The 21,179-nt window shown below is 49.7% G+C and overlaps 3 protein-coding genes across 5 annotated transcripts in view; 2 read left to right on the top strand and 1 right to left on the bottom strand.

Annotated features, from left to right (window-relative positions):
- Positions 1 to 36: 36 nt before the first annotated feature.
- On the top strand, positions 37 to 15,985 carry CDKL1 (cyclin dependent kinase like 1). The gene is made up of 9 exons (XM_086748125.1): positions 37 to 240; positions 5,384 to 5,505; positions 7,611 to 7,683; positions 8,936 to 9,026; positions 9,765 to 9,965; positions 12,553 to 12,635; positions 13,169 to 13,225; positions 13,854 to 14,009; positions 14,931 to 15,985. The coding sequence occupies exons 1-9, from the start codon at positions 73 to 75 to the stop codon at positions 15,036 to 15,038; spliced, it is 1,059 nt and encodes a 352-aa protein (XP_086604251.1). The 5' UTR covers positions 37 to 72; the 3' UTR covers positions 15,039 to 15,985.
- Positions 6,821 to 21,179, bottom strand: part of DMAC2L (distal membrane arm assembly component 2 like) — a 14,776-nt gene continuing 417 nt past the window's right edge. Inside the window, exons 2-6 of one of the 2 annotated variants that reach the window (XM_086748126.1) lie at positions 20,561 to 20,670; positions 19,002 to 19,210; positions 18,299 to 18,470; positions 16,986 to 17,112; positions 6,821 to 7,382 (exon numbers count right to left, since the gene is read on the bottom strand). In XM_086748126.1, the coding sequence (XP_086604252.1) occupies positions 16,998 to 17,112; positions 18,299 to 18,470; positions 19,002 to 19,210; positions 20,561 to 20,667 (603 nt within the window). In that variant the 5' untranslated portion in view covers positions 20,668 to 20,670 and the 3' untranslated portion in view covers positions 6,821 to 7,382; positions 16,986 to 16,997. Of the gene's footprint in view, positions 7,383 to 16,521; positions 17,113 to 18,298; positions 18,471 to 19,001; positions 19,211 to 20,560; positions 20,671 to 20,768; positions 20,902 to 21,179 lie in introns of those variants that run through there. The other variant, XM_086748127.1, reaches the window with a different exon arrangement.
- The window catches only part of L2HGDH (L-2-hydroxyglutarate dehydrogenase), a 14,718-nt gene continuing 14,508 nt past the window's right edge, over positions 20,970 to 21,179 (top strand). For both annotated transcript variants that reach the window (XR_015258618.1, XM_086748123.1), the window contains exon 1: positions 20,970 to 21,073. Coding sequence is in view for 1 of the 2 variants with exons in the window: in XM_086748123.1 (XP_086604249.1) it covers positions 20,985 to 21,073 (89 nt within the window). In the remaining variant the exon portion in view is untranslated. The remainder of the gene's footprint in view (positions 21,074 to 21,179) is intronic.

Below are 21,179 nucleotides of genomic sequence, written 5' to 3'. Positions count from 1 at the left end.
GTGACGGCGGGGCGGGGAGCGGGCAGCCGGGGGTTTGGCTGCGGGGGAGCAGCGCCGCGCCGGCCCAGCGCCATGGAGCGGTACGAGAAGCTGGGCAAGGTCGGGGAGGGCTCCTACGGCGTCGTCTTTAAGTGCCGCAAGAAGGACACCGGGCAGATCGTGGCCATTAAGAAGTTCCTGGAGTCGGAGGAGGACCCGGTGATCCGCAAGATCGCCCTGCGGGAGATCCGCATGCTGAAGGTGGGCGGCGGGCGGGCTCTTCGCGCCCTTTCCCCTCCGCCCGCCGCCATTGCGAGCCCGGCGCCGCGGGCCAGGGGGCCTGGGGGGGGCTGGCAGGGGAAGGGGGCCCGAGGGGGCTGGCAGGGGAAGGGGGCGGCAGGGAAGAAGCAAGGGAACAGGGTGTCTTGAGGGGACGGGGCGTCGTGAGGGGGGAAGCGAGGAGATGAGGCGTGAGGGAGCGGTCGGTAAAGCGCCCAAGTCAGGGAGAAAACTGCTGCCGGCGGAAAGCCGACCCGGACGCGTTTTGGGACGGAGGTGATCCTCTGCAGCCCAGGCTGGGGTGCATCAGAGAGGATTGGTGCGTTGGGGAGCAGACACCCTGCAAAGAGCGAGCTGCCTGAAGTGGAGCAGCAGCAACAGTCATCGCTGTGCCCTTCGGAGAGGGACTGCCCGGATCTCTGTCCCCCGCGGAGTCGGCGATGTCCTGGCCGTGGTCGGCATCCGCTGTAACGGGCCGGCCAGCAGCAGCCCCCTCGGCGTCCAGGAGATTCCCGCGGGATGAGGAGCTGGTGGAAAGCGCGCGGGCCAAAAGCGACCGTAGATAGCGCGAGGTGAGGGGCGGCCGTGGGGCGCAGCTCTGCTCGCTCCCCGCCGTGTGATCTGCCCCAGCTGCTCCTCCAAACGCCCTTTCTGAGCCCCTGGTTGTGGGGCATCTGGCCTCTGCGAACCATGGCAGCACCTTGTCTTTGCTGCTCCTTTCTTGACTTCTGCGTGAGAGCTCATCCTCACGTAGAAATGGGTCACTCATTCGGCCTCTGTGTCTGTTTTCCTGATAAAACAGAACATTTGCAGCGACTCGCACCCCGGGTCCGTCAAGCATGCAGAAACAGGGAGGGACCCAGGAGAAAGGGGGCGAGGACGGGGTAAGGTTTCTTTTCATACTCTCGGCTTCTGAGCAAAGTTTGAGAGCCAGAGGTTGTACCCATTGCTTCACGCGCAGCAGACATTCGTAGAGCGTTGGGAATTTGTCCCATCTCTTTTGAACTGCTATATTCATTTGGTCTCCATAGTTTCCTGAGGCAGTGAGTGCCGCGATTTCAGGAATGTGTTGTGTGCAAAAATATTTCCTTTTGTTTGTTACAGACTTGCTGCTGGGTGATGGCATACAGTACCCGCAGTTGTGTGTCCTGAGAAGTGGAGAGAGTTTTCACTTTCTCCAGGGTGCTCATAATTCTATACACCTCCATCATGTCCCCATCTTCACCTTTCCCTTTTCTGTGCAGAGGAGCCATAGCTTTAAAACACTGAACTGATTAAAGAACAATATTAACGACATGATGGCTTGTTACAAATTTTAAAATCATGACTTCTGGTAGGACTCCTTTTTACAAGAAACTCAAGTTTCTAGCTAAGGCTAGACACAATGCATTCTTGTAGACGGTGATTTAGGACTTTGGAGTTAACAAAGCCCTGCAGAAATCTGCAGGGAAATATGCTCCATTTTATTTAAAACTTCTTTCCCAAAATTCATAGTCCCTTGGCCTCTGATTTCTGCGTGACGTTCCCAGGCTTCGCTGCCCGTTGGTGTTTGGTAGCAGCAGTTGATCCACATTGCTCTCAGGGTCCCCTTCCATCAAGTTAGCTTCATTTGCTTGCTGGGAACCAAACAACTTTAAAATTTGCCCTTAAGTGCAAGATTTCAGCAGGTTATGGTATTTCTGATATTTCTTTCCCCAAATTCTCTTTGTGCTATTGACTTGTCTTTTATTGAGCATTTATGTATAAATAAGTGGTGTAAATGTTACTGTCAAAGGAACATGAAGGCCTGATTCTCTGTCTGCTGCACAAAGAGGCAGAATAAGCCCGGATGCCATCCTAGAAGAGCCATCGTCTAGGAAAAAAAAAAAGCATATTTATTTTTCACTTAGATTTTGGGGAGAAACCGCCTGAGTTTTTCTCCTATCTGAAGCGAACTGATGACGTGTAGCTGTATTGTTTCAGTAAACAATGCTGGAAATGCATTAAGATTTAAATGATATTAAAGATCTGAAAAGGAAACTCATCATTGTAGAAGTCACTTGTACCGCAGATGGTAAATGCATCGTCCTGAAGGGTCCAAAGCCGACACCGCCGCAGCCGGCCACGGCAGGATCTGTGTCGCAGCGCCGTTGATTTGAACAAGTGCAGACCTGCTCGGCTACCTTTTCAACTCTTTCTCTGTAAATAGTACCAGTTTGTGTGTTTGTTTGGTGAGGTATTGCCTGGCTTAGGCAACAGCTAAGTGTTTGTCTAAGAGGTAGTGAGATTGTGTTTCATCGGTGAAAAATGTAGGACCTGATAAATTACTGTTCTGCGCAGCAAATACCTTGAGGACAAAGGGCTTTTTATGGGCAGGAGCCATGGGAGGCTCTGCAAGAGCAGAGTTGAAACGCGCTGTCTGATCCCCATTCCGTAGGAAAGGCTGGAAATACGAGGAACAGAGCGAGTCTGTGTGCAAACCCATCAGTGCCTGCTGTTTCCAGAAGGGTGTTGTCTCCGCAGCCTTCATGTGGAGGCTGAGAGAGTTCTTAGCTCTGAAATTGCAAAGTTGAGAGAAAAATGCAGCACAAAGCTTTGTTCATAGACAAACCAGAAAATAATCCCTGTCATCTCAGCACGGGAGCATTTATAACTTTGGGGAAAAGCTGATACGGGACAGCTGGCCTGTATGCAGGAGGTGACGCACGGCTTTGTCACCAAAGCAGGGGGCAGGGAGGGGAAGCCCGTCCCGGTGCTGCTGACAGGGACATCGTTAGCATCGCCGGCACATTTATGGTGGCTTTGCGTGTGTGCCCGTTCCCGCTGGCGGGCCTGGCCGTGCACAGCAGTTTGTCCGTGCTGGCAGGCAGATCTGCTGAGAGCAACCGAGGAATCGGGCGCCTGTTACCCAGCGTAGCTGCGGAGGCTCCGCTTGTTCTCCGACACTGGTTATCGCTGAACACAATATGCCAACACACCGAGCGCACGGAAGGGGAAGGAGCCACTTCACGCAGTCTGTCGGGAGCTGCGTGACTGGTGAGGGAAGGGGCCGTGCCAGAGCCACGGCAGCTGTCTGATTTCTGTGGTGGAGTCTGAACTGGTAGGCTGGGCTTCATCTGATGTGCACGGGGCGAGTAGGTGCTTTGCTCGATGTCGGTATGCCCAACGTGATGGGTGGCACGGTACGCACACAGACTGCACGTGATTGAAAGCTGAGGGAGATGTGTTGGGTGTTTGAGTAGAAGCAATCACTGTGATTTAAGAGCTCTGGCAGTGGCAGACAAATCTCACATGTCCTTCCCTGCACGTACGTAATTTCTGTTTCAGAAACCCCCAGGGAACCCTTTCCCTGGATCTCCGCTGTGCCATGCAGCAGCTCTGCAGACGGGCTGCTCTGACCTGCCAGCCCTGACAGTTTCTGAACCCTGCTCAAGGCTGCATGCCTTTTCTGTGGTCTGGATGGGCGGACCTGGCTGTTTACACCGTCCCCAGGAGAATCGCAGTCACTGCTGGGGTTTTCAGCAGTCTTGCAGGCCATTTTCTGTATCTGATCATCTTTTGCAAAGTGGATAAGGAAATTACGAGGATAGAGACGCTGCCAGATAAATATCAAACTTGCGAGGTACCACGAGCCGCCTCCCTTGAGGGTTGATACTTTCGCTAGCAGCCCTGCCGCAGGAACTGAGGGTGCGCGGAGACAGTCTGTCCGTTACGCGGGGTCAGGAGACGTGGCTCACGCTGACGATCAGCCCCTGCCATTGAGAAAGATCAGCTCCTTGCAGCCGGTTTGGGGGGCTGGAACACCTTCTGCACGCTAACGGGGACACTGCGTGTTGGCACGTGGGCTCAGCATCCTTTGGGTTCAATAGGGGGTCCCCCAGAGGCAGTGAGCTCCCTGGAAGGTCTCTCTTTGCAAGGAGCTTTTACAATGACGTGCTGGAATAAAATTACTCTTTGCCAAGGCTCCCACAACTGAACTGCCTTCTGCCGTGTCCCTCCGACCGGTGACAGGCTGGCAGTGAGATATGGTGGGGTTCTTCTACTGAGGTCTTTCCAGCTCACTGGTTAACTCCAGGATTCAAGCGGTGGATTTCAGTGATCCTTCACTGGGTGCTTCCCCAAACTGCTGCGTTCCTCAGTTGAGGCCCCTTGCAGTTTTCTCCAGTCTTGACTCTCTGCTTCCTCCTCCTTGGCAGGCTTTTCCAGACGGCCAAGAGGCACGTCAGAAGATGGAGTTGGCCTGACTCCTAGGCAGTGCCCTTTGCAGCCTCCTTGCTTACAAATGTGTTTGTCCTAAAGCCTCGCTCAGGGAAAATCCTCCTGGATACAGGTCCCTGCAAGCAGAGGGGATGGTGCCATGAGCCGTCTGAAAAGAAATAACATTCCTGAGGTGGTCCTGCCTTTTCTTGGTTTCCTTTTCTGAACACGGCGTTGTGCCCCTTGGTTCAAGCCCTCTCCCAGCCCTCCACCAAAATGTGGGCAAAAGAATAGAAAATGAGAAGCTCCCGTAACGTCCACCCTCGGCTCTTGCAAGGTGCGTTTGAATAACCCTGCTGTGTTCAGTTTTTCTGTGTGGTAAGAAGCTGTCTGAGCTCCCCAGGAGAGGAAGCCCTGCTGTGAGCACATGAAGCAGATTGAGAGGCAGAAGCAGCAATAAAAACTCCTAATTAACCCGTCCAGGTTCTGACAATAAGCTGGTGAAGCCGAGACCGCATGCTTTACTTAGGCTTATCAGAGGAGGTCTTGGTGTCTCCTCGAGGTGTGTTTGCCCGCTACGAGCTCTCACCGTGTGCGATTTCCCAAGCTGTTCTCCAGGGAGAGCTCCTTTTCGTTGCGGTGCAAAGGCTGGATACGTACGATGAAAGGCGCTGCCGGAACAGCTGTGGGCACTGTGATGAATTCTTTATCTATGAGCATCTAAGAGGTGCTTGCTGAAGCCGAGCTGACTTGTTGCCTACAGTCAGTTCTTAAAATACCGACACCACAGGCTGAGCTGCAGCTGAGCTGCTGCTTCGGGTTGCGTTGTGCTTGCGTAAAAGGCTTCAGCTGAAGGAATTGAGACCCTTGTGGGTAAAAGCACTTTCCCCCAACCTTTACCTCACCCACCCGTGCGGTAACTGACCCGTCCATCTGCTGTGTGTTGCAGCAACTGAAACACCCCAACCTGGTGAACCTGCTGGAGGTGTTCAGGAGGAAGCGGAGGCTGCATCTGGTCTTCGAATACTGCGACCACACAGTTCTGCATGAGCTGGACAAGCACCCCCGGGGGTGAGTGGCCTGTCTCTCGCTGCAAACTTTGAGCAAAGGAATCGGGGGGTGTCCATGTTGTTGCTGCCCTGCGGAGTTTTCAGAGGAATTTCATTAATTTCAGGAGAGGTTTCTCAGCCCAGTGCCCAGGACTTGCTCTGTTGCTGTGGTTTAGCACTGACACCCAAAAGAATTGCGTGTGCGCTCCTGTGCGGTGCTGCTCACCAAGGAGACTGGAGCATCTGGAAGCATCTTGTGTCTCGCTGCGAAGAGGTTAGGGCTGCTGGGGGGATAGGCAGGTCCTGTCCCTCCTTCCTCCTGCTGCCCAGCCCTGTGGGAGGCTGTGCAGAGCCAGGCTGTGGGCGCTGGGGCAATGTCACTGAGCACCCAAAACATGTACACATCTGTAGTGACGTCACTGATGACCCGTACCACAGACTGGAGACCTGTAGCCCTCTGGCATGCTGCTGTACTGGGAAGCATGTGTTGGCTGGCAGGATTTACCAGGAGCCGTGCCTGCACCTCTGCGCAGCCTCAGCGCAAACACGCTCTTCTTTGAACAGGCGCTTGCACCAAGTGTGAGCTACGCGGGCAGAAGGAACGTTCTCCAGGTCAGGGTTTGTTCTTTTGACACGTTATAAATGACACTCCCACTAAATGCATTGTCTCTAATCATTCACAGTGACTTGGTGCTGTGGAAATGCTAAGCAGAAGTTCATAAATCATTTCACAGGCCTGGAGCTAAATGAATTGCCTGCAGGAGACTAACTGGGGGCTGAGCAAACAAGAGCCTGTTAATGTCTTTTTCCCTGGTGTGAAGCTCTGGAAGGAGAGTGGAGCACGCTGATAGCAGATTGCTTTGTGAGCTGGTGAGCAGCTTCCACCACGGTTTGAACCTGTTCACCTGAAATCTGAAAAGAGGATGGATAACCCTCTTTGAAGAAAATACTTCACATTTGTTTTCTGTTCATCAGAACAACTCCAGTGTGAATGATCATGTAACGCCTGGTTGCATGCTTTGGTTTTGATCTTTGCTACAGCAGATGGTCAAGTCTTTTGTGCTCAGTATTAAGGTGGGTGGGCACGCCTCTTTGCACCGTGTTGCCCAGTCATTTGACCAACTTCATCCCCTTGTCAGGCTGTCAGTGCAGCACTCTCATCATTCTAGGATGTTTCTGCAAGCTTCAGATGGCCAAGATTGTCACCTCGGCCTCTCCTGAGGTTGTTGAAGACCATTACAGACAGCCAAGGAAGTTTAAGAACTGTTGCAGTAACTGAAAGAGAAGAGAGAAGGCTGGATCTTTAACAGAACTTTTATTTCTCTGCAGTGTTTGCCAGCTGCTGGAGGGAAGGAGAGGAGGTGCAAACCAAAGTAGAGCTTTTTACTCCTGTAGGAACATCCTTCCCCACCCCGTTTTTGTCACCTCTCCACTCTGGACAGTCAGTGACACGATAGCATTGCAAGTCAGAGCAGCGCTATACCACGGATACTCCACCACCTCCAGCTCTGCGCAGCTGTGAGGCAGAAATGCCTGCTGGCGTTTCAGGAGGACTGCCAGGAAGAGCGGATAGTAAGCACGGCCACGAGACGGGATTTGACACGGACTTCCACGCGTTGGTGTGGGTCACCAGCTGGCAGGTCTCACGCTGGCTGGGACTGAGTGGTACCAGACACTGCCGTGCTCTTAGCTGCCATAAATCCCTGTATCTTGTTGCATTGACTGGATTTGGAAGTGCTGTTGACGTTCCTTTTGGTGCTTCTGCGATGCTTGGAGGGTAACCTTGCTGGAGAGCGTTGCTTTCTGCACGGAGATGCAGGCAGAGCTCAGCCTCAGCTCTGAAACGTGGGAGGAGGTACAAACAGCCCCCACCATCAGCATCCCAGTGTGACTGGTTCCCTGCAGTGGCAGATTAACAAACTGAGGGTTATTAGATATTTCTTGTAACTTTTTATAACAAGAAAACTCACCTAGTGTTTTTTTCTCTAAGCTTTCTGACTTGGTCCCTGATGGTTCTGCTCAGAGGTCCCTGTACAATGCTAGCACTGAAAGGCCTCCGCTTCCCTTTTCCTGTAACAGTGAAGTTATTTTCAGTGGCCAAAATAAAAATGTGCTTTTTTAAAACAGGGTGCCGGAGCATCTCGTGAAGAGCATAACCTGGCAGACCCTCCAAGCTGTGAACTTCTGCCATAAACACAACGTAAGTCCCCCGAACAGCACTGATGATTGCTGTAACATGGCCTTGGAGCAGATGGGGATTCTGCTGCCATTTTCCTAATTACAGAGCTTTCATGGGATGAAGTCGGATGAAATTTCCTGTTTTCAACAGGAAACCTGTCTCTGCAATGTTAGTGTTTACCCACAACAGCTGCATTTACCATCACACAGGCCCCCTGGGTTTGCTGGCAAAGGAATGATTTGCACTAATGGCCTTAGGCAAGCTTCCAGGCGGAACGGGAATGATGGATCCTTGCGTGTTCCCTGTGCCATGCGTTACAACTGACGTTTAGAAAACTGGCTTCTCGTCTCACCAGCTGAGACCTGAGCTAACTGCTGCTGATTTCACAGGAAGTCCTTCTGCTTATAGTCAGAGGCATTGAATCATGACACCAGTTAAAAGGATTCAAAAATCAGTTTTACAACCCCTCCTCTGCTTTCTGGAAGGAGATGTGGGCTGGGTGCATGAGAAATATTTTGTAGAAAGCAGTGGGGACGCTTTAAGAAGCAAAGAAGGAAAGGAGCCTTTTGGAGAAGTTCTTCAGGCAAACTTAGCTGTAATTGTCTCTAGTTTTGTTTATCTGCCAATGTTTGAGATTTGAGTCAGGCAGGAGATCGCTCTGGAATGGGCGTTTTGTCTTTGCTGGGAGAATTATGTCCAGTTGAGCCACAGGAACTTAGCCATAGGTCTGTCCTGCTTCCAAGATTTTTTTGTTTTGCTTCTTTTTTTTTCTGTTCCCCCACTCAGTCTGAAAGATTTAATGGAGTTTTAAAGCAGAGGGAACAATGAGATGCTGCAGTCCGACCCGCTGTAGATCACAGGTAATGAGGTTTTATTTGTGGAACTCCATAACAGTGGTTTAATGAGCAGCATTTCAGTCCTCAGGAGGAGACAGAATAATTTACCACCAGCTTAGCTAGGAAAAGCCCAAGATGTTTGCGCTGAGGTGATGGTAGGGGTGGGACAACGTGAGCAGGACCCTGGTGATTTCAGTAGAGCACAGCTTTCATAGACAGGCAGAAGAAATGAAGGTCTCTGCTGCGCTCCCAGAGGTGGGGTGCAGGCAGGGTCGTTGTCCTGCCCGGCAGGACGTGGCTTTAGCTGCTGTTAGGAAATCCTTTCATCTTCTCTTCCAGCAGGACTGATCGCCTGGCGCAGTGTGCAAGGGGTATGTGGCTGAATCTGAGCGGCAGGGTAAATACTTGCTTCTGACCTCGTTTGTTTCTGTTTCCAGTGCATCCACCGAGATGTAAAGCCAGAAAATATCCTGATAACCAAGCACTCGGTCATCAAACTGTGTGACTTTGGATTTGCTCGCATACTGAGTGAGTGACGGATTGTTAGCACATGAAAGCGCAAATGAAGTGTAGGATCGGGCTGTCAGACACCAGTAAAGACTCACTTGTCTTTGTCTGATGCACGTGTAAATCAGGCTGGCGTGTTTCCACGGAGAAGCTCTGCTGGGTAGAGATCCCCGAACCAGCTTTTGGGGAGCTAGCCCAGACACCATGATGCCAGGTGCCCCTGTAAACAAACTCCGTGTGAGCTCCCTGCTGGTGCAGCCGGACTGCCGGTGGTGCTGGCACTGGTAGACGGAAGGCGGCCTCGGGCATCTTGGAGCTGCCCAGCCACTGCTTATGCAACGCTGGAGACGCAGCTGGAGTTCCCTGGCAGGAGGAGCCCCTCTGGCAGAAGGCGCTGTCTCTGCAAACAATGGCTTCACATTTTCCGTTGTAAATAAACCCCCTAATCTGTTGGGTTGGGTTATTTTAGCTCTTGTTCAGACAAATCACGTGGGCTTTGAGAACTGACCACTGGCTGGTGCAGGGCCCTGCTGTGGAGCTCTGCATGTTTTCATTTGGAGAAAAATACGGTCTTGATTTTGGCCAAATCTTAAGTGTTTCCAAAGTTGAGTTCTGCTAGCGGCCAGTGACTCATCCTGTTCCTGTAGCTATTGCCTGCCCAGGAGGTGCCCCAGTACGTGTAACAACTGGTGGCAGCTCGTCTGCATCGTTCTGATCCCACATTCCTGTTTGCTTCTCTCCTTCCCGGCCCCAACCTAGCTGGTCCGAGTGACTATTACACAGACTACGTGGCTACCAGGTGGTACCGCTCTCCGGAGTTACTTGTGGGAGACACCCAGTACGGCCCTCCCGTGGACGTGTGGGCCATAGGCTGCGTCTTTGCAGAGCTGCTGTCTGGGGTCCCTCTGTGGCCTGGCAAGTCTGACGTTGACCAGCTGTACCTCATCCGGAGAACTCTGGGTAAGTGTCCCCGGTCTTCCCGATGCCCTTGGCAGGACTAGAGCTGGCCCAGGAGGACTTTTCCTCTGTGGTGGGAATGGGGATCAGCCAGGAGGTGAATTTATCCAGTGGATCTCTCCCTTTAGTAGGTGCTGGCCTTATTTGAGGTCTTACTGTCCTAAAAAGGGAGCTGGCTTTTCCTGGCATGACTTGCACACGCACATCTCGTTAGGAGATCAAGTAGTTGGAGTAACAGATGCTGCAAGTCCTGGCAGGATCTGGGAAAACGAAGTTGGCATCCATGTGGGATGGCGACTGGTCTTCAGAAAAAGATCTCTGGGGTGGAATTGGTTTCAGCTTGTACGCGCCAGCGGTGCCAGGCTGTGGCTAAAAGGCTCACAACGGACAGGGCTGCATAAGCAGGATCATTGCCTGCAACCTGCCTGAAACCGTCCTTCCACTCTCTTGAGCAGTGGTGGCCTCTGGGCAGCTGGTCTGGCGCTGGGTGGTTTAGGAAAGCTGTGGGATGTGTTAGGTGACCACTGGATGCCCCTCCTGGTCCTTTGGGGTGGCTCGGCGACTACCAGGGGGTGGGGAGCACAGGGCCAGCCCCTCAGGAGGCACAGAAACGCCTGCTTCTGCTGCTGTCCCATCCACACAGACAGAAAAATGAGGTGCCTGCGTCAGGAAGGACCAGGAATGTTTTTTGTAAAGGTTTGAAAGATCCAGGTATTTTTCAGGGTTTGGTACTAAGCCAAGCAGTCCCTGCCTCTAGATAACAAATAGTTGGAGTTAGTTCATCACAGCTTTGGAGGTCTCGTAAACATTGCAGGTGCCTGTTGATGGCTGTGTGCTTGGGAGAGAGAGCGTGGACATTGAAGTTTGTCTCTTCCACTTGTTTGTCTTCATTCACCAAGGGATTTTAGGAGCCACTCTGGATTTGGAATAGAGGTTAAATAAATGATCCATTACCTGTGTAACACTTAAATTAATCCAGTCTCATTGATTCTATTTGATCTTGGTGTGTGACATCTGATTTCTCTGGTGGAAAGGAGCAACCTCCTGCTTTTAATTGAAATTTGTTGCAATGAACTGAGAATAGTAATTTTTACTGAGCAGTTTATGAAACTATAAAGGTGACTAATGGCTTTAAACATATAAGCTCCTTAGCTAGAAAAATAGTTCAATGTCGATTGCTTCATCCTGCAGAGTACATTTATGGCAGCGCTAGGTAAGTTATAATTTATTTTTAACGATAGGGTTTCAGCCAGAAGAAATTCCCTTTTGATCCAGGCGGTGGACTGAGGCCGTGTTTACAGAGAAAAGCTCCTCGGTCAGAGCTGTGTAATGGCAGTGGTTTGGCTCTTGTGCTGGTTCTTTTGTTATGGATTTGATTTTAACGTTTTGCTTGTTCTGAGCTGCTCTAAGCTTCAAAAAATGTCCACGAAGCTGCAGCAGGAGAAGCTACAGCGTGTTCCTGTTGGTGCTGCATTTCAGGTCTTTTCTATACAGCATCCTTAGGAGAGTACAAAAAGAATTTCACCCAATATGAGTTAAATTTTAATGAAGCTGGAACACTTGTGGTTAGCGTGTCCCCTTCCAGCAGTCAGAGAAGACACGGCTGTTTAAGCAGACGCGCTGCCTCTTGGGAACTCTTTCCCTTTGGAAATGCTGAAACACGGCATTAGCGTGGAGAGGAGGCCAGCAGAGCCGCCCTGCACACCACAAGCGTGGCCAAGCGGCCATCGCCAACACAAACAGCCGCTCCTGCCAGTTACTCTTGGAGCCCAGGGCTGATGTGAGCAGGGGAGTTAACTGCTGATCTGATCTTCCCCAACACTTGGGGAAGGATCCCTGGCTGGAGCTCGGTGCTGTGGCCGGCAGGAGTTTCAGACCTCGGTCGATGTTTGCACAGCACCCTCTAGCCATGACGCTGGGACACATTTCCCCGCTCACCGACGCGCAGATCTTGAGTTACAGCTCTTGAGTTCGGCTGGCGCGCAGCGGGGGTACAGGTGCTGGCGCAGAGCAGGCATGTTTGTGCAACTTACTGCCTTGCCCACCTAACTCCCTGGTGTTCCAGTTTGGATTTGCTAGTTCAAATCCAAATTTGCAGTTACCCAAATAATGCAGTGATAGGATCTGGGCATTTGGCACAAGGAGATATATAGAAATATGTATTTTTCAAGGCCCCCAGCTATAGTGGCCACAGTTGATAAAAGCCACTCTGCTGCACAGCACAGAAACTGGAGCCTGCAGGATGCACAGCAGCTGAGTGCTCCCGCTCCAAAAACTGCTCCCACCAGCTGAATTTCTTTGAGCTGATTCCAGCGTGAGGCCCTGGGCAGCTGTGACTGCAGGCAGCTGGAGCTGTGTGTTCCTGCCTTTCATTCAGCGCGGTCACACGGCTGTGGGATCACCAATGTCCTAGATGGATGTTAGTTTTCACAAAAGAACTTTTAATCAGCTCACTTGTTGGTACTCCATCTCTTTAGATGTTCTCTCGGATGGTGACAGCCTTGGTAGAGGATATAAGCTTGTTCAGAGCATGCACTGTAAAAACAGCAAATTAATCATCTGACTTTGTTTTTTTTATTCTGGGTTGAAGGGGATCTTATTCCCAGGCACCAGCAAGTGTTCAGCACCAACCAGTTCTTCAGCGGGGTAAGAATTCCAGACCCAGACAGCATGGTAAGCGTTCCCTCCAGACGCGCTTCCCTTGAGCCTCGCGTTAACCAGCAGCGCTAAGGAGACACGGTGTTTGGACAGAGAAATGTTCCCGTTTCTTTTTACCCAGAGTACACGTGCTGTCTGCTTTGGAATTACAGCTGGAAAAGCCTCACTTGCTCAGCTTGACCAGTCCTTTGCTGCACAGCATTTTTTCCCCTATTCAAAAGCTTTGCCCTCTACTTTGCCCGTGTACACTAGAATATTATTGGGAGGTGGCTGGACCCCTCTCGTGACTTTTTAACCGATACCCTGTGTAAAAGCGGTCAAATGCTTAATCTCTGCTCCTTCTCCGTGCTTCTGGTGGCACAGCAGCCACCCTACCCATCCTCAGTAGTGCCAGGCAGCTCCCCTCTAAGCACATGAAGTGACAGACCCAGTTCGTGAGGTACAGGTCATGTTTCTAGGGAAAGCTGGTTCTCTGTACCCTAATGAATTGAAAGCTTGCTAATATGACTACACTTACTGGTTTGTTTTGGTTTTTTTTTTCCCTCCAGGAGCCATTAGAAATGAAATTCCCTAATATTTCATACTCTGCTTTAGCTCTCATGAAGGTAAGAAAACTGCAGCTAGTGGAGGAGCTCTGCACTGAGACTTAGCCTGTTTTGTTTATCAGCTGGGAAGTGGTTTGAGAGTTGGCTACTGAGGTATCAGAGATTCATTGAAAAATCGAGCTGGAGGGGATTTGGACAGGACTTTTAATCCACTCCTCTCTAATCCACTCATCTTTACCATGGAGGTGGAAAACCTGTTATTCCCTTATTAAGATGCATCGAATGGAAACTGTGAGGAAGGAGACATGAAGAAGAAGGTGCCGCTGTGGATGGTACTGGCCACGCTAAACACTGGAACAACACAGCTTCCTCTGTTTAAGAAAGTTGTTCTATTTCAAATGAAAGTTACGGGCTTAACTGGTTTTTGACACTTGCTGCTCTGTTACACCATACAATTGTAACTGTCCCTCCGGCCGCAATTTCTGTTCCTGCCTTGGGGCAATTGTTCCGTGTTAGCTGCTTTGCAAGCTTCGTGCTGACTCTGAAAAGCCAGACTCTTACAATTCATTAAAAGAAGAGATCAGCACATGTATCTGTGCGAATGCTCGTGGGCTGTGGTGAGTGGCTGGAATTGTGCAGACCTGTTCAATGAGCGTTTTGTGTGATGCTTGACTTTGTCTTTTCTCAGGGGTGCCTTCGCATGGACCCTGCAGAGCGGCAGAGCTGTGAGCAGCTGCTGCAGCACCCCTATTTTGACAGCATTAGGGAGGCAGAGGATCTGGGGAAAGAACACGAAAAAACGGCTCGGAAACCAGGCAGGCTGACTCGGAAGCACGTGCCAGGGGTAACATTTTCATAGTGGTGTTTAATGCTCTCTGCCTAAGGAGGGGACTGGTTCTCCTTGTTTGGCTCCCAGGAGAGGGGCTCACACTGGCAGTTAAGGGTGAGCGCGAGCTCCTGCATCAGACCAATCTTAATTTTAGCCCGAGGACAAAATGAACCTCCTGGCTAAAGAGTAGTTCAGTACAAAGCGAATTCTGCATTGCAGCTCTGTTGAGTCCCTGGGGATAAGCAGCACAGCAACATGGAAGATGGGGTTTATCCAGGAATTCCTGCCAAAGAATAGCAGCATAGCTGAACAAACTGGACGGGCTTGTGTGGCTGGTTTAATTTGGAGTTCTCTGGGACCTTTGGTGCTTTTGAACCTCAAATTATGGAGATGGCAAAAATGCCCAGTTCCATTTGTAACTGCTGATGGGATGTGATCCCTTCCTCAGTTCCAGACGTTACACAGTGCACTGGCTGTTTCTGCGACTGGTGTTGCCAAGCAATGTCTCCCTGCCATTTCAGTCTTTCCAGACTGCAGCCCAAGTCTCCAAATCCAGCCTCGTGATGAGAGTCATTCAGCAGTTCCTGTGAGCCACATTCCCCACGGCCGCTGTAACGCTGCGAACATGCAGGGAAGTCGGAGGTGTAGGACGGAGAACTGCTACAGCATAGAAATTCCTGGATCAATTGCCTCTTCCATTTCTATGACACAGGATATAAAGTAATATTTTTCTTGTCCTGGATGACTGGAAGAAATACCTTTAATGAGCTGTTCTGGTTGCAGTCCAGTTGTAGAACACCAGATCCATGACTTTTAGTTTGAAAAGCACAGGGTTACGGTATGAATGGGTTTATAGCTTATATTCCTTTTTGAAAAATGAAATGCATGCTTTGTTCTCATTTCAAACAAATACACACTATGTAACTTTCCCTTCAGTTGCAGTACCTGCCCCAGTTAACCAGCAGCAACGCTCTACCAGCTTTGGACAGCAAGAAGTGCTGCTGCAAAACAAGGAAATCAAACTACCATTTCCCTAACATCTAACCGGATGGCAGATTAAAAACTATTTATTGTTCAAAGCTGCAGTCATTCACAATTTATAAAAGGAGGATATGTGGTGGAAAACTAAATTAATATATGCTATGACATATACGAAAGTGGTCTGTAAAGTAACGTATTCTGCGTCAGTAACGGAAGGAAAGTGATGCACAGAGGGAACTCCAAGCGCACGTTGGTCAGTGTTCTGTGTACAAAGGAAAATACATTTGGTTTGCTTTAATTCGTGATTGTATACTGGTTCAGGATTACTGCAAACCAGTGTTTACAGCCTGAAGTTTAAAACTCTGTTGCCTGTCTGTCACCAGTATTGCAGAGCTGGCAGAAGAACTGCAACCTTGCCAAATAAATCAGAGTCCCACTGTGTCAAAGTCTGGGGTCTGGGGCTAAGCCACCGATCCCCAGGAACCGTGAACATCTTGCCCATGCGGGTAGAAGACAGATGTATGTGTTTGTGGAGCCAAGCCTGAGGAGAGGCTCCCTAACTGCTCCAGCTCGTTACAAACCTGCTGAAACAGCTCTGCTTTAAAGGTCTGTCTGTCCTACGTACTGCGCTTACAGATCACAACGTATTAAAAGCACTAGTAATGACTTGTTGGAAGGCTCAGCAGGCACTGTTACCAGGAGAACATGGAAATGGTAAAACCTGTTGTTTCATTAATCTTTGCGGAGTTTCTCCTGCCTGTTTCTTCCTTGCATTATGAGGTTGGTTTTATTTGTTGTTTCTGTCAGTAGGGCAGTCACTTGCCTGTAGTGTTTCAGAAATTGTTTTTATCAAAAATAATTAATAAATATAATTTATAACATTGGCCAGACACAGGCAGGAATTCTACCTATGCATATGTATTAGAATGATTCTTGGGGTTTGTGTAATCTCAGGATGTAATGTTGTGTGGATTTTGAATAAAAGAAATGTAGCTTGTTTTTCCAATTTACTGGATGTGTTTTACTGTACAATGTTTTACTACTGGGCAAGGAACATCCTCTTTCTAATGGAAACCTAGAGCAAAAATGTTTTCTTTTCCCAGTACTGTTCTGTGTTCAGTGACAGTTAAAGCAATTTCAATGGGACAGGTGCCATATTCTCACAGAGCGTGCCTGTCTGCCTTTTATTTCATATTGTACTTGAATATATTTTCATCCTGAACACCGTGTTTGCTTTCTTGGAGTCACTGCCTACCACCTTTCTCTCCCCGACCACCAAAGCCAGGAATTTGACTAAAAATGCAATATTCTTCCTGAGGATGAATCGTTCTCTTATTTAGTGGATGGATATGGATGCAACTAAGGAGTTACATAGAACTAACGTAGTCCGTGTCAGCATACAGTGAAAATGTGTGCAAGGGCGGATCTAAGAAACCCTGCTTCTCCACAAATACAGCAACGCTCAGTTCCTCGCTCGGTGTTCATGAGAAGGTTAGGCTGCCTGTCTGTAGATCGCTCCATTGAAACCAAACAAAGGCTGTGTGAGTCAAAGCGTGGGGAACAGAAAAAAGGCCCACGAGCTATTTTATTAAATAAAATCAGCACCCATTGACTGGGCGAGATCTCCGAGAGTAAACAGCTCTCATTCCCGCAGCATCAACAACAGGCAATAAAAGTGTACAGCGCTGCTGTTTCACCCCACTGACCTTCTTCCCACTGTCGCTTTGCACGAGAATTTCTGTGCAGTAAAATAATTTGAACACTTCTAATTGGTGTATTACAGCTTCCTATAAAACCAGGGGAAAAATTACTATCCACAGACACCTACCTTCTCTGCTTACCATATAGTTTAAGCTTAATAAAACCCGATTGCATAAAAGATTGCTTACAGCTTTTAAGGCTGGACTGGGATATCTGGGCTTATTTCCATACCTGGAAATACAGTAGCATCTACAACTTAATTCATGCAACATACGATAAACACTATGAAATCAAATAAATCTCAATTACGTGCAATCGTGTTTATTCTAAATCCAGCTGCACCTCTAGGTCTGGCAGTGCCTGCTGAAGGATGCGAACAGTGGTTTGTTTCTCTCTTATTCCAGGAAGGTCACTCAGAAACAAATATTCAAGGTTCCTATAAATATTTAAAAAGAAAAGTCAGCAACAAGTATTTAAGTGTTGACATAGAAATTAGACAAGGATTATTCTGCCATAGTTATTTCGAGTATTTTAAAAGGTTACTGGTTCTAATGGAAGTTTTTTTCTGAAGTGGGTGCTTCAAGTTTTTAGCTTACTGGAAGTTCAGTCCTTCTACACAGCTCAAAAAGAGATCCTGGACCCCCCCGTCACAAGGCTTCCTTTGTATTAAATTGTATTTAATAATGTCAACAGCAATTTAGTAAAAGTTACTTGAATGTAAATAATAGAGAAGTATATAGAAAGTCCTTAATAATAACTTTCTGTAGGAGGAAATCCATTTGTAGATGTCTGTTAACTCCGTGTAATAGCAGACAGCTGCGAGTTACTTTAAGGCCCCGGTTCAATACGGGCCCTAGGGACGTGCTGCCGAGGTGCGCAGCCTCCAGCCCATGCGGCTTCCCCTGCCTGGAAACACAGCTCTGCCCTAGGACTCTCGGGCTACAGCGAGCACGAGAGAACTTCGTGATAGGAAGAAGTGTGAGGTGTGGTAAGACAGTAAAAGTGACAGGACACAGCCAAAGCCTGCCCTGAAAAGCTGCTGCAGCAGGGCAGTCAGGAGTAGAAATCAAGGGGATCATTAATTACTTGTTCTCGAGCAAAACCCACCTCGTGCCAACGGGAGAGGAAGCCGTACGCATTCACGGCTCTTGCAAGGGTTGCGTATTGGCAGAGAGCACATGTCCTGCTCTAATTTGTGCAGCAATCGACACTGCATAAGTGATTTCAAGTGGAAATGGGAGACGCCGTGCTCAGCTCTGAAGGCAGAAGCGCAACTATGGATTCACGTAGTGCCCCCGATGATTCTGACTCTCAGCTGCAGGCCTGTGCTACACAATCCCTGACACCAGCCTGAAAAGGCTGATTAATATCTCTGTGTTAATCCATTTTCTGAGCTATCCACAACACTTTGTCTTCAACCACGCTTGAAGAAACATTTCCTGCCAGAGCCATCCCTCCCAGGCTGTCGTTCGGGTCAGTCCCCAAACCCAGCCATCGCACAGCCTCACACGCATCTGAAACAGCCCAGCAACATGCAGACTTCAGACCTTCCAGTTAAGATAATCCCAAAACTGCAGGGTGGCAACAGCTAGGGAGCAAGAAGAGCTCAGCAGCTCACGTACGTCAGCTTGTGAAGTGCAATGATGCCTTTATCTGTGACATTCCCGCAGGAAATGATCTTCAGCTGGAGGAGACTCTTCTGTAGGTTCTTCGTCTCGCTGAGCCTCTGCAGACACTCGTCCCGTATGTAAATACACTTCTGCAGCTTGATTTCTGTAACGTGTTCAAGACCATCTGGAAAGACAAAAATGAGTACTTGCTTCAGAATACCAGAAACAACCCGTACTGGTTGTTAAGTTCTCACTCGCTGATTTAGTAACTGCCTCCAAAACAACACAACACCACGCTCCTCTCTACAGTGAGGCCGTAACGCACAAGGAAGCTCCAAAACCCCTTTACGGGACTTCAGAGATATGAAAACCCCAGGGTTTGTATCCTTTTGGTAAGATTCTAAGAGCTTTGATGCGGGCAAGTAGCAAAAAAAGCTCTGCAAGTTTGGGAGATAAACAACGACCTGAAATACTTTTTAAATCTCTTCTCTGTAAGAAACCGAGAGCTTGCTTTTTTTGTGTGTGTCTTTGAAGACATCATAAATGCCTGCAGAACAAGCAGGATTATGATTTCAAAGACACCAAAAACATCACTTGGTTTAGAAGAAAAAGAATATTTAAAGTAGTGCTTTTTGACCCAGTTATTCATATTTTGCTGCAACTGACAGAACTAAGATCATTCCGTATAATCGGTGCACAGCTGTGCCTACATTACCCAAATAGTCAAATCCTCGGTACATGATGCAGGATTCAGTGGCATTAATTGCCTCGATCTTGTACTTCCCCAGGGGCCCCGTTGGGAGACCGTTGTAGTCCTGCTGCCATTTCTCATAGCCCTGATAGCGCACCAGGGCACCGCATCGCAGCAGCCACTCTGAAGCTGCCCTGTCAGGGCCAACGGCTTGTATACGTTCGTAGTCCACCCTGCCAAGACAGAAAGAGCATTCACGTGGTTTCTATAAGGTGGCAGATTTATTGTCTTGACTATAATAATACTGCACAACAAATACTTGGCTACGTGTGTGTCAGAAAAGTAAGAATATGATTTATTGGAATTATTTTGATTGTGCTGGTTCTTAAACAGTCTGGCACGAGGGTTTTTTTTTAACTTGTTTTAAATGGCACATGCTTTCAGTAAAAAAAGAGAAAGAATACCAATGCAACTTGGCTTAACCCTTCCAACTGATTGTTTCCTTCCATGTCTGTAAGGAGAGATTAAAAACGCCTTTCTCTGCCCAGAACAAGGCTTTACAACAATTGCAAATTTGTCTCCCAAACATATTTTGCTTCTATAAAACCCTCTCGTTGCTTATCTCACATATATCATTCCTGAAGCCTTTTTACCTCTACAATTACAATTTTTCAAAAAGACACACTTCAGCAATTAGTTAAAATCCTTGGGTCCATTCAGGAAAAGGATCTGTTTTTTAATCTGGCGGGGAATGCTGAAGATGGAAGCAGAGACCTGGAAGAGACTCTGTCCGGTTGAGCTTCCCACTCCGTTACAGCAATCAGCTACACCACGCAACTCTTTCCACACAGCTGGAAGATGTAAGGTGGAACTATTAGCTTCTGGCAAGAGCTATGGGCAGAGAAAGAGTTTCACAGAGAAAGGCTTTATCTTTCTGAAAGTAAATGTGAAACCCTTGTGTGGCTGAGTCGCATTGTAAATGACACATTGGTTAGATGCTTTTCTGAATAAGTAAAGGGGGCACGGCTGTGCTACTGGTTTAAATGCAGTGGGGGGGTCAAAGGAAGACTGGCACTGAGGGAGAGTCCACATCGCCAGCTTGCCTCGGCCAGCCCAGGGAGGGGAGCAAACACACACCTACTCTGGAAAGCCACGGCTTTGTAACTGCAAACAGGTAAGGAATGACCCCTGCCAAGCATCCACATGCAATCTAGGGGAAAGAAAAGCACTGATCATATAAAATGTTCTCTCCAGCCCTGCGACTTAATGCTCCCTGCTTCACAAACCGTGCAGTGGATATATGGACCCGTTAATTGACTTAGAATCATAGAATGTGATGGAAGGGACCTTTAAAGATCATCTAGTCCACCCTCCTGCCGCGGGCTGGGCCATCTTTCACTACATAAGGTTGCTCAAAGCCCCATCCAACCTGACCTTGAACATTTCCAATGATGGGGCCTAGAACTGCAGGATGGTTGGAGTTGGAAGGGACCTTTCCAGGCCATCCAGTCCAACCCCCCTGCAAGGAGCAGGGGCGCCTCCAACCAGATCAACCAGACCTGTGCACACCGAACCCCTCTTACTTGTTGAACACGGCATTCAGCCATCCCCAGAAGTGTCTGCAGGAGGCCAGTGCTGGCACCTTGCTTAGGCTGCACACCGGCTGCACAAGTTTTCCCAACAGCACCATGTTCTTGAAGAAAAGCAGAGAGGCAGGAAACGGAGACGTTACTTGCAGCGTCAAACCCAGCTCCCGAAGCAGCAGGACCCGGCTTCCCCTCAAGGCCTCACCGGCTCTGTCAGCCCAGCAGCTGCAGGGGAAGCCCCGGGGATCAGCTCCCGGAGAGGGGTCCCCACCGCCCTCCCGGGCTCTCCTCCCGCCGGGCGGCCTCCCAGGCGGCCAAGCAGCGATACCCACGCGGAGGCCGACCCTGCCCGGCCCTCACCGCCGCCTCGGAGCGGGCGCGGAGGAGGAGCCCGGCCCCGCCGGGTATCACCGCCCCCAAAATGGCGGCGGCGGCGCTGCGGCGGCAGCTGGGGGCCGGCGGCGGCGGCGGGCCCGGGGCGCTGTGGCGGGCCCAGCGCCGCCAGCGCAGGTGAGGCCGCGGGGCGGGAGCGGGGGCGGCCCTGCCCGAGCCCCGCCGCCGCCTCCTTCTCCTCCTTCTCCCCCTCCCCGGTGTGTCCGCGCCCCCTCAGCCCTTT

This window comes from Chlamydotis macqueenii, chromosome 5 (genome assembly GCF_036417535.1).
Source record: "Chlamydotis macqueenii isolate bChlMac1 chromosome 5, bChlMac1.mat, whole genome shotgun sequence".
NCBI classification, from domain to species: domain Eukaryota; kingdom Metazoa; phylum Chordata; class Aves; order Otidiformes; family Otididae; genus Chlamydotis; species Chlamydotis macqueenii.
This window is presented reverse-complemented; position numbering and strand designations above follow the sequence as displayed.

What these genes read in the sequence shown, in the direction of transcription:
- CDKL1 (XM_086748125.1), top strand. Translation starts at nt 73, where the DNA reads ATGGAGCGGTACGAGAAGCTGGGCAAGGTCGGGGAGGGCTCCTACGGC. An exon ending in GGGAGATCCGCATGCTGAAG is followed by an intron (nt 241 to 5,383) that starts GTGGGCGGCGGG and finishes TGTGTGTTGCAG; the next exon opens with CAACTGAAACACCCCAACCT. An exon ending in CTGGACAAGCACCCCCGGGG is followed by an intron (nt 5,506 to 7,610) that starts GTGAGTGGCCTG and finishes TTTTTAAAACAG; the next exon opens with GGTGCCGGAGCATCTCGTGA.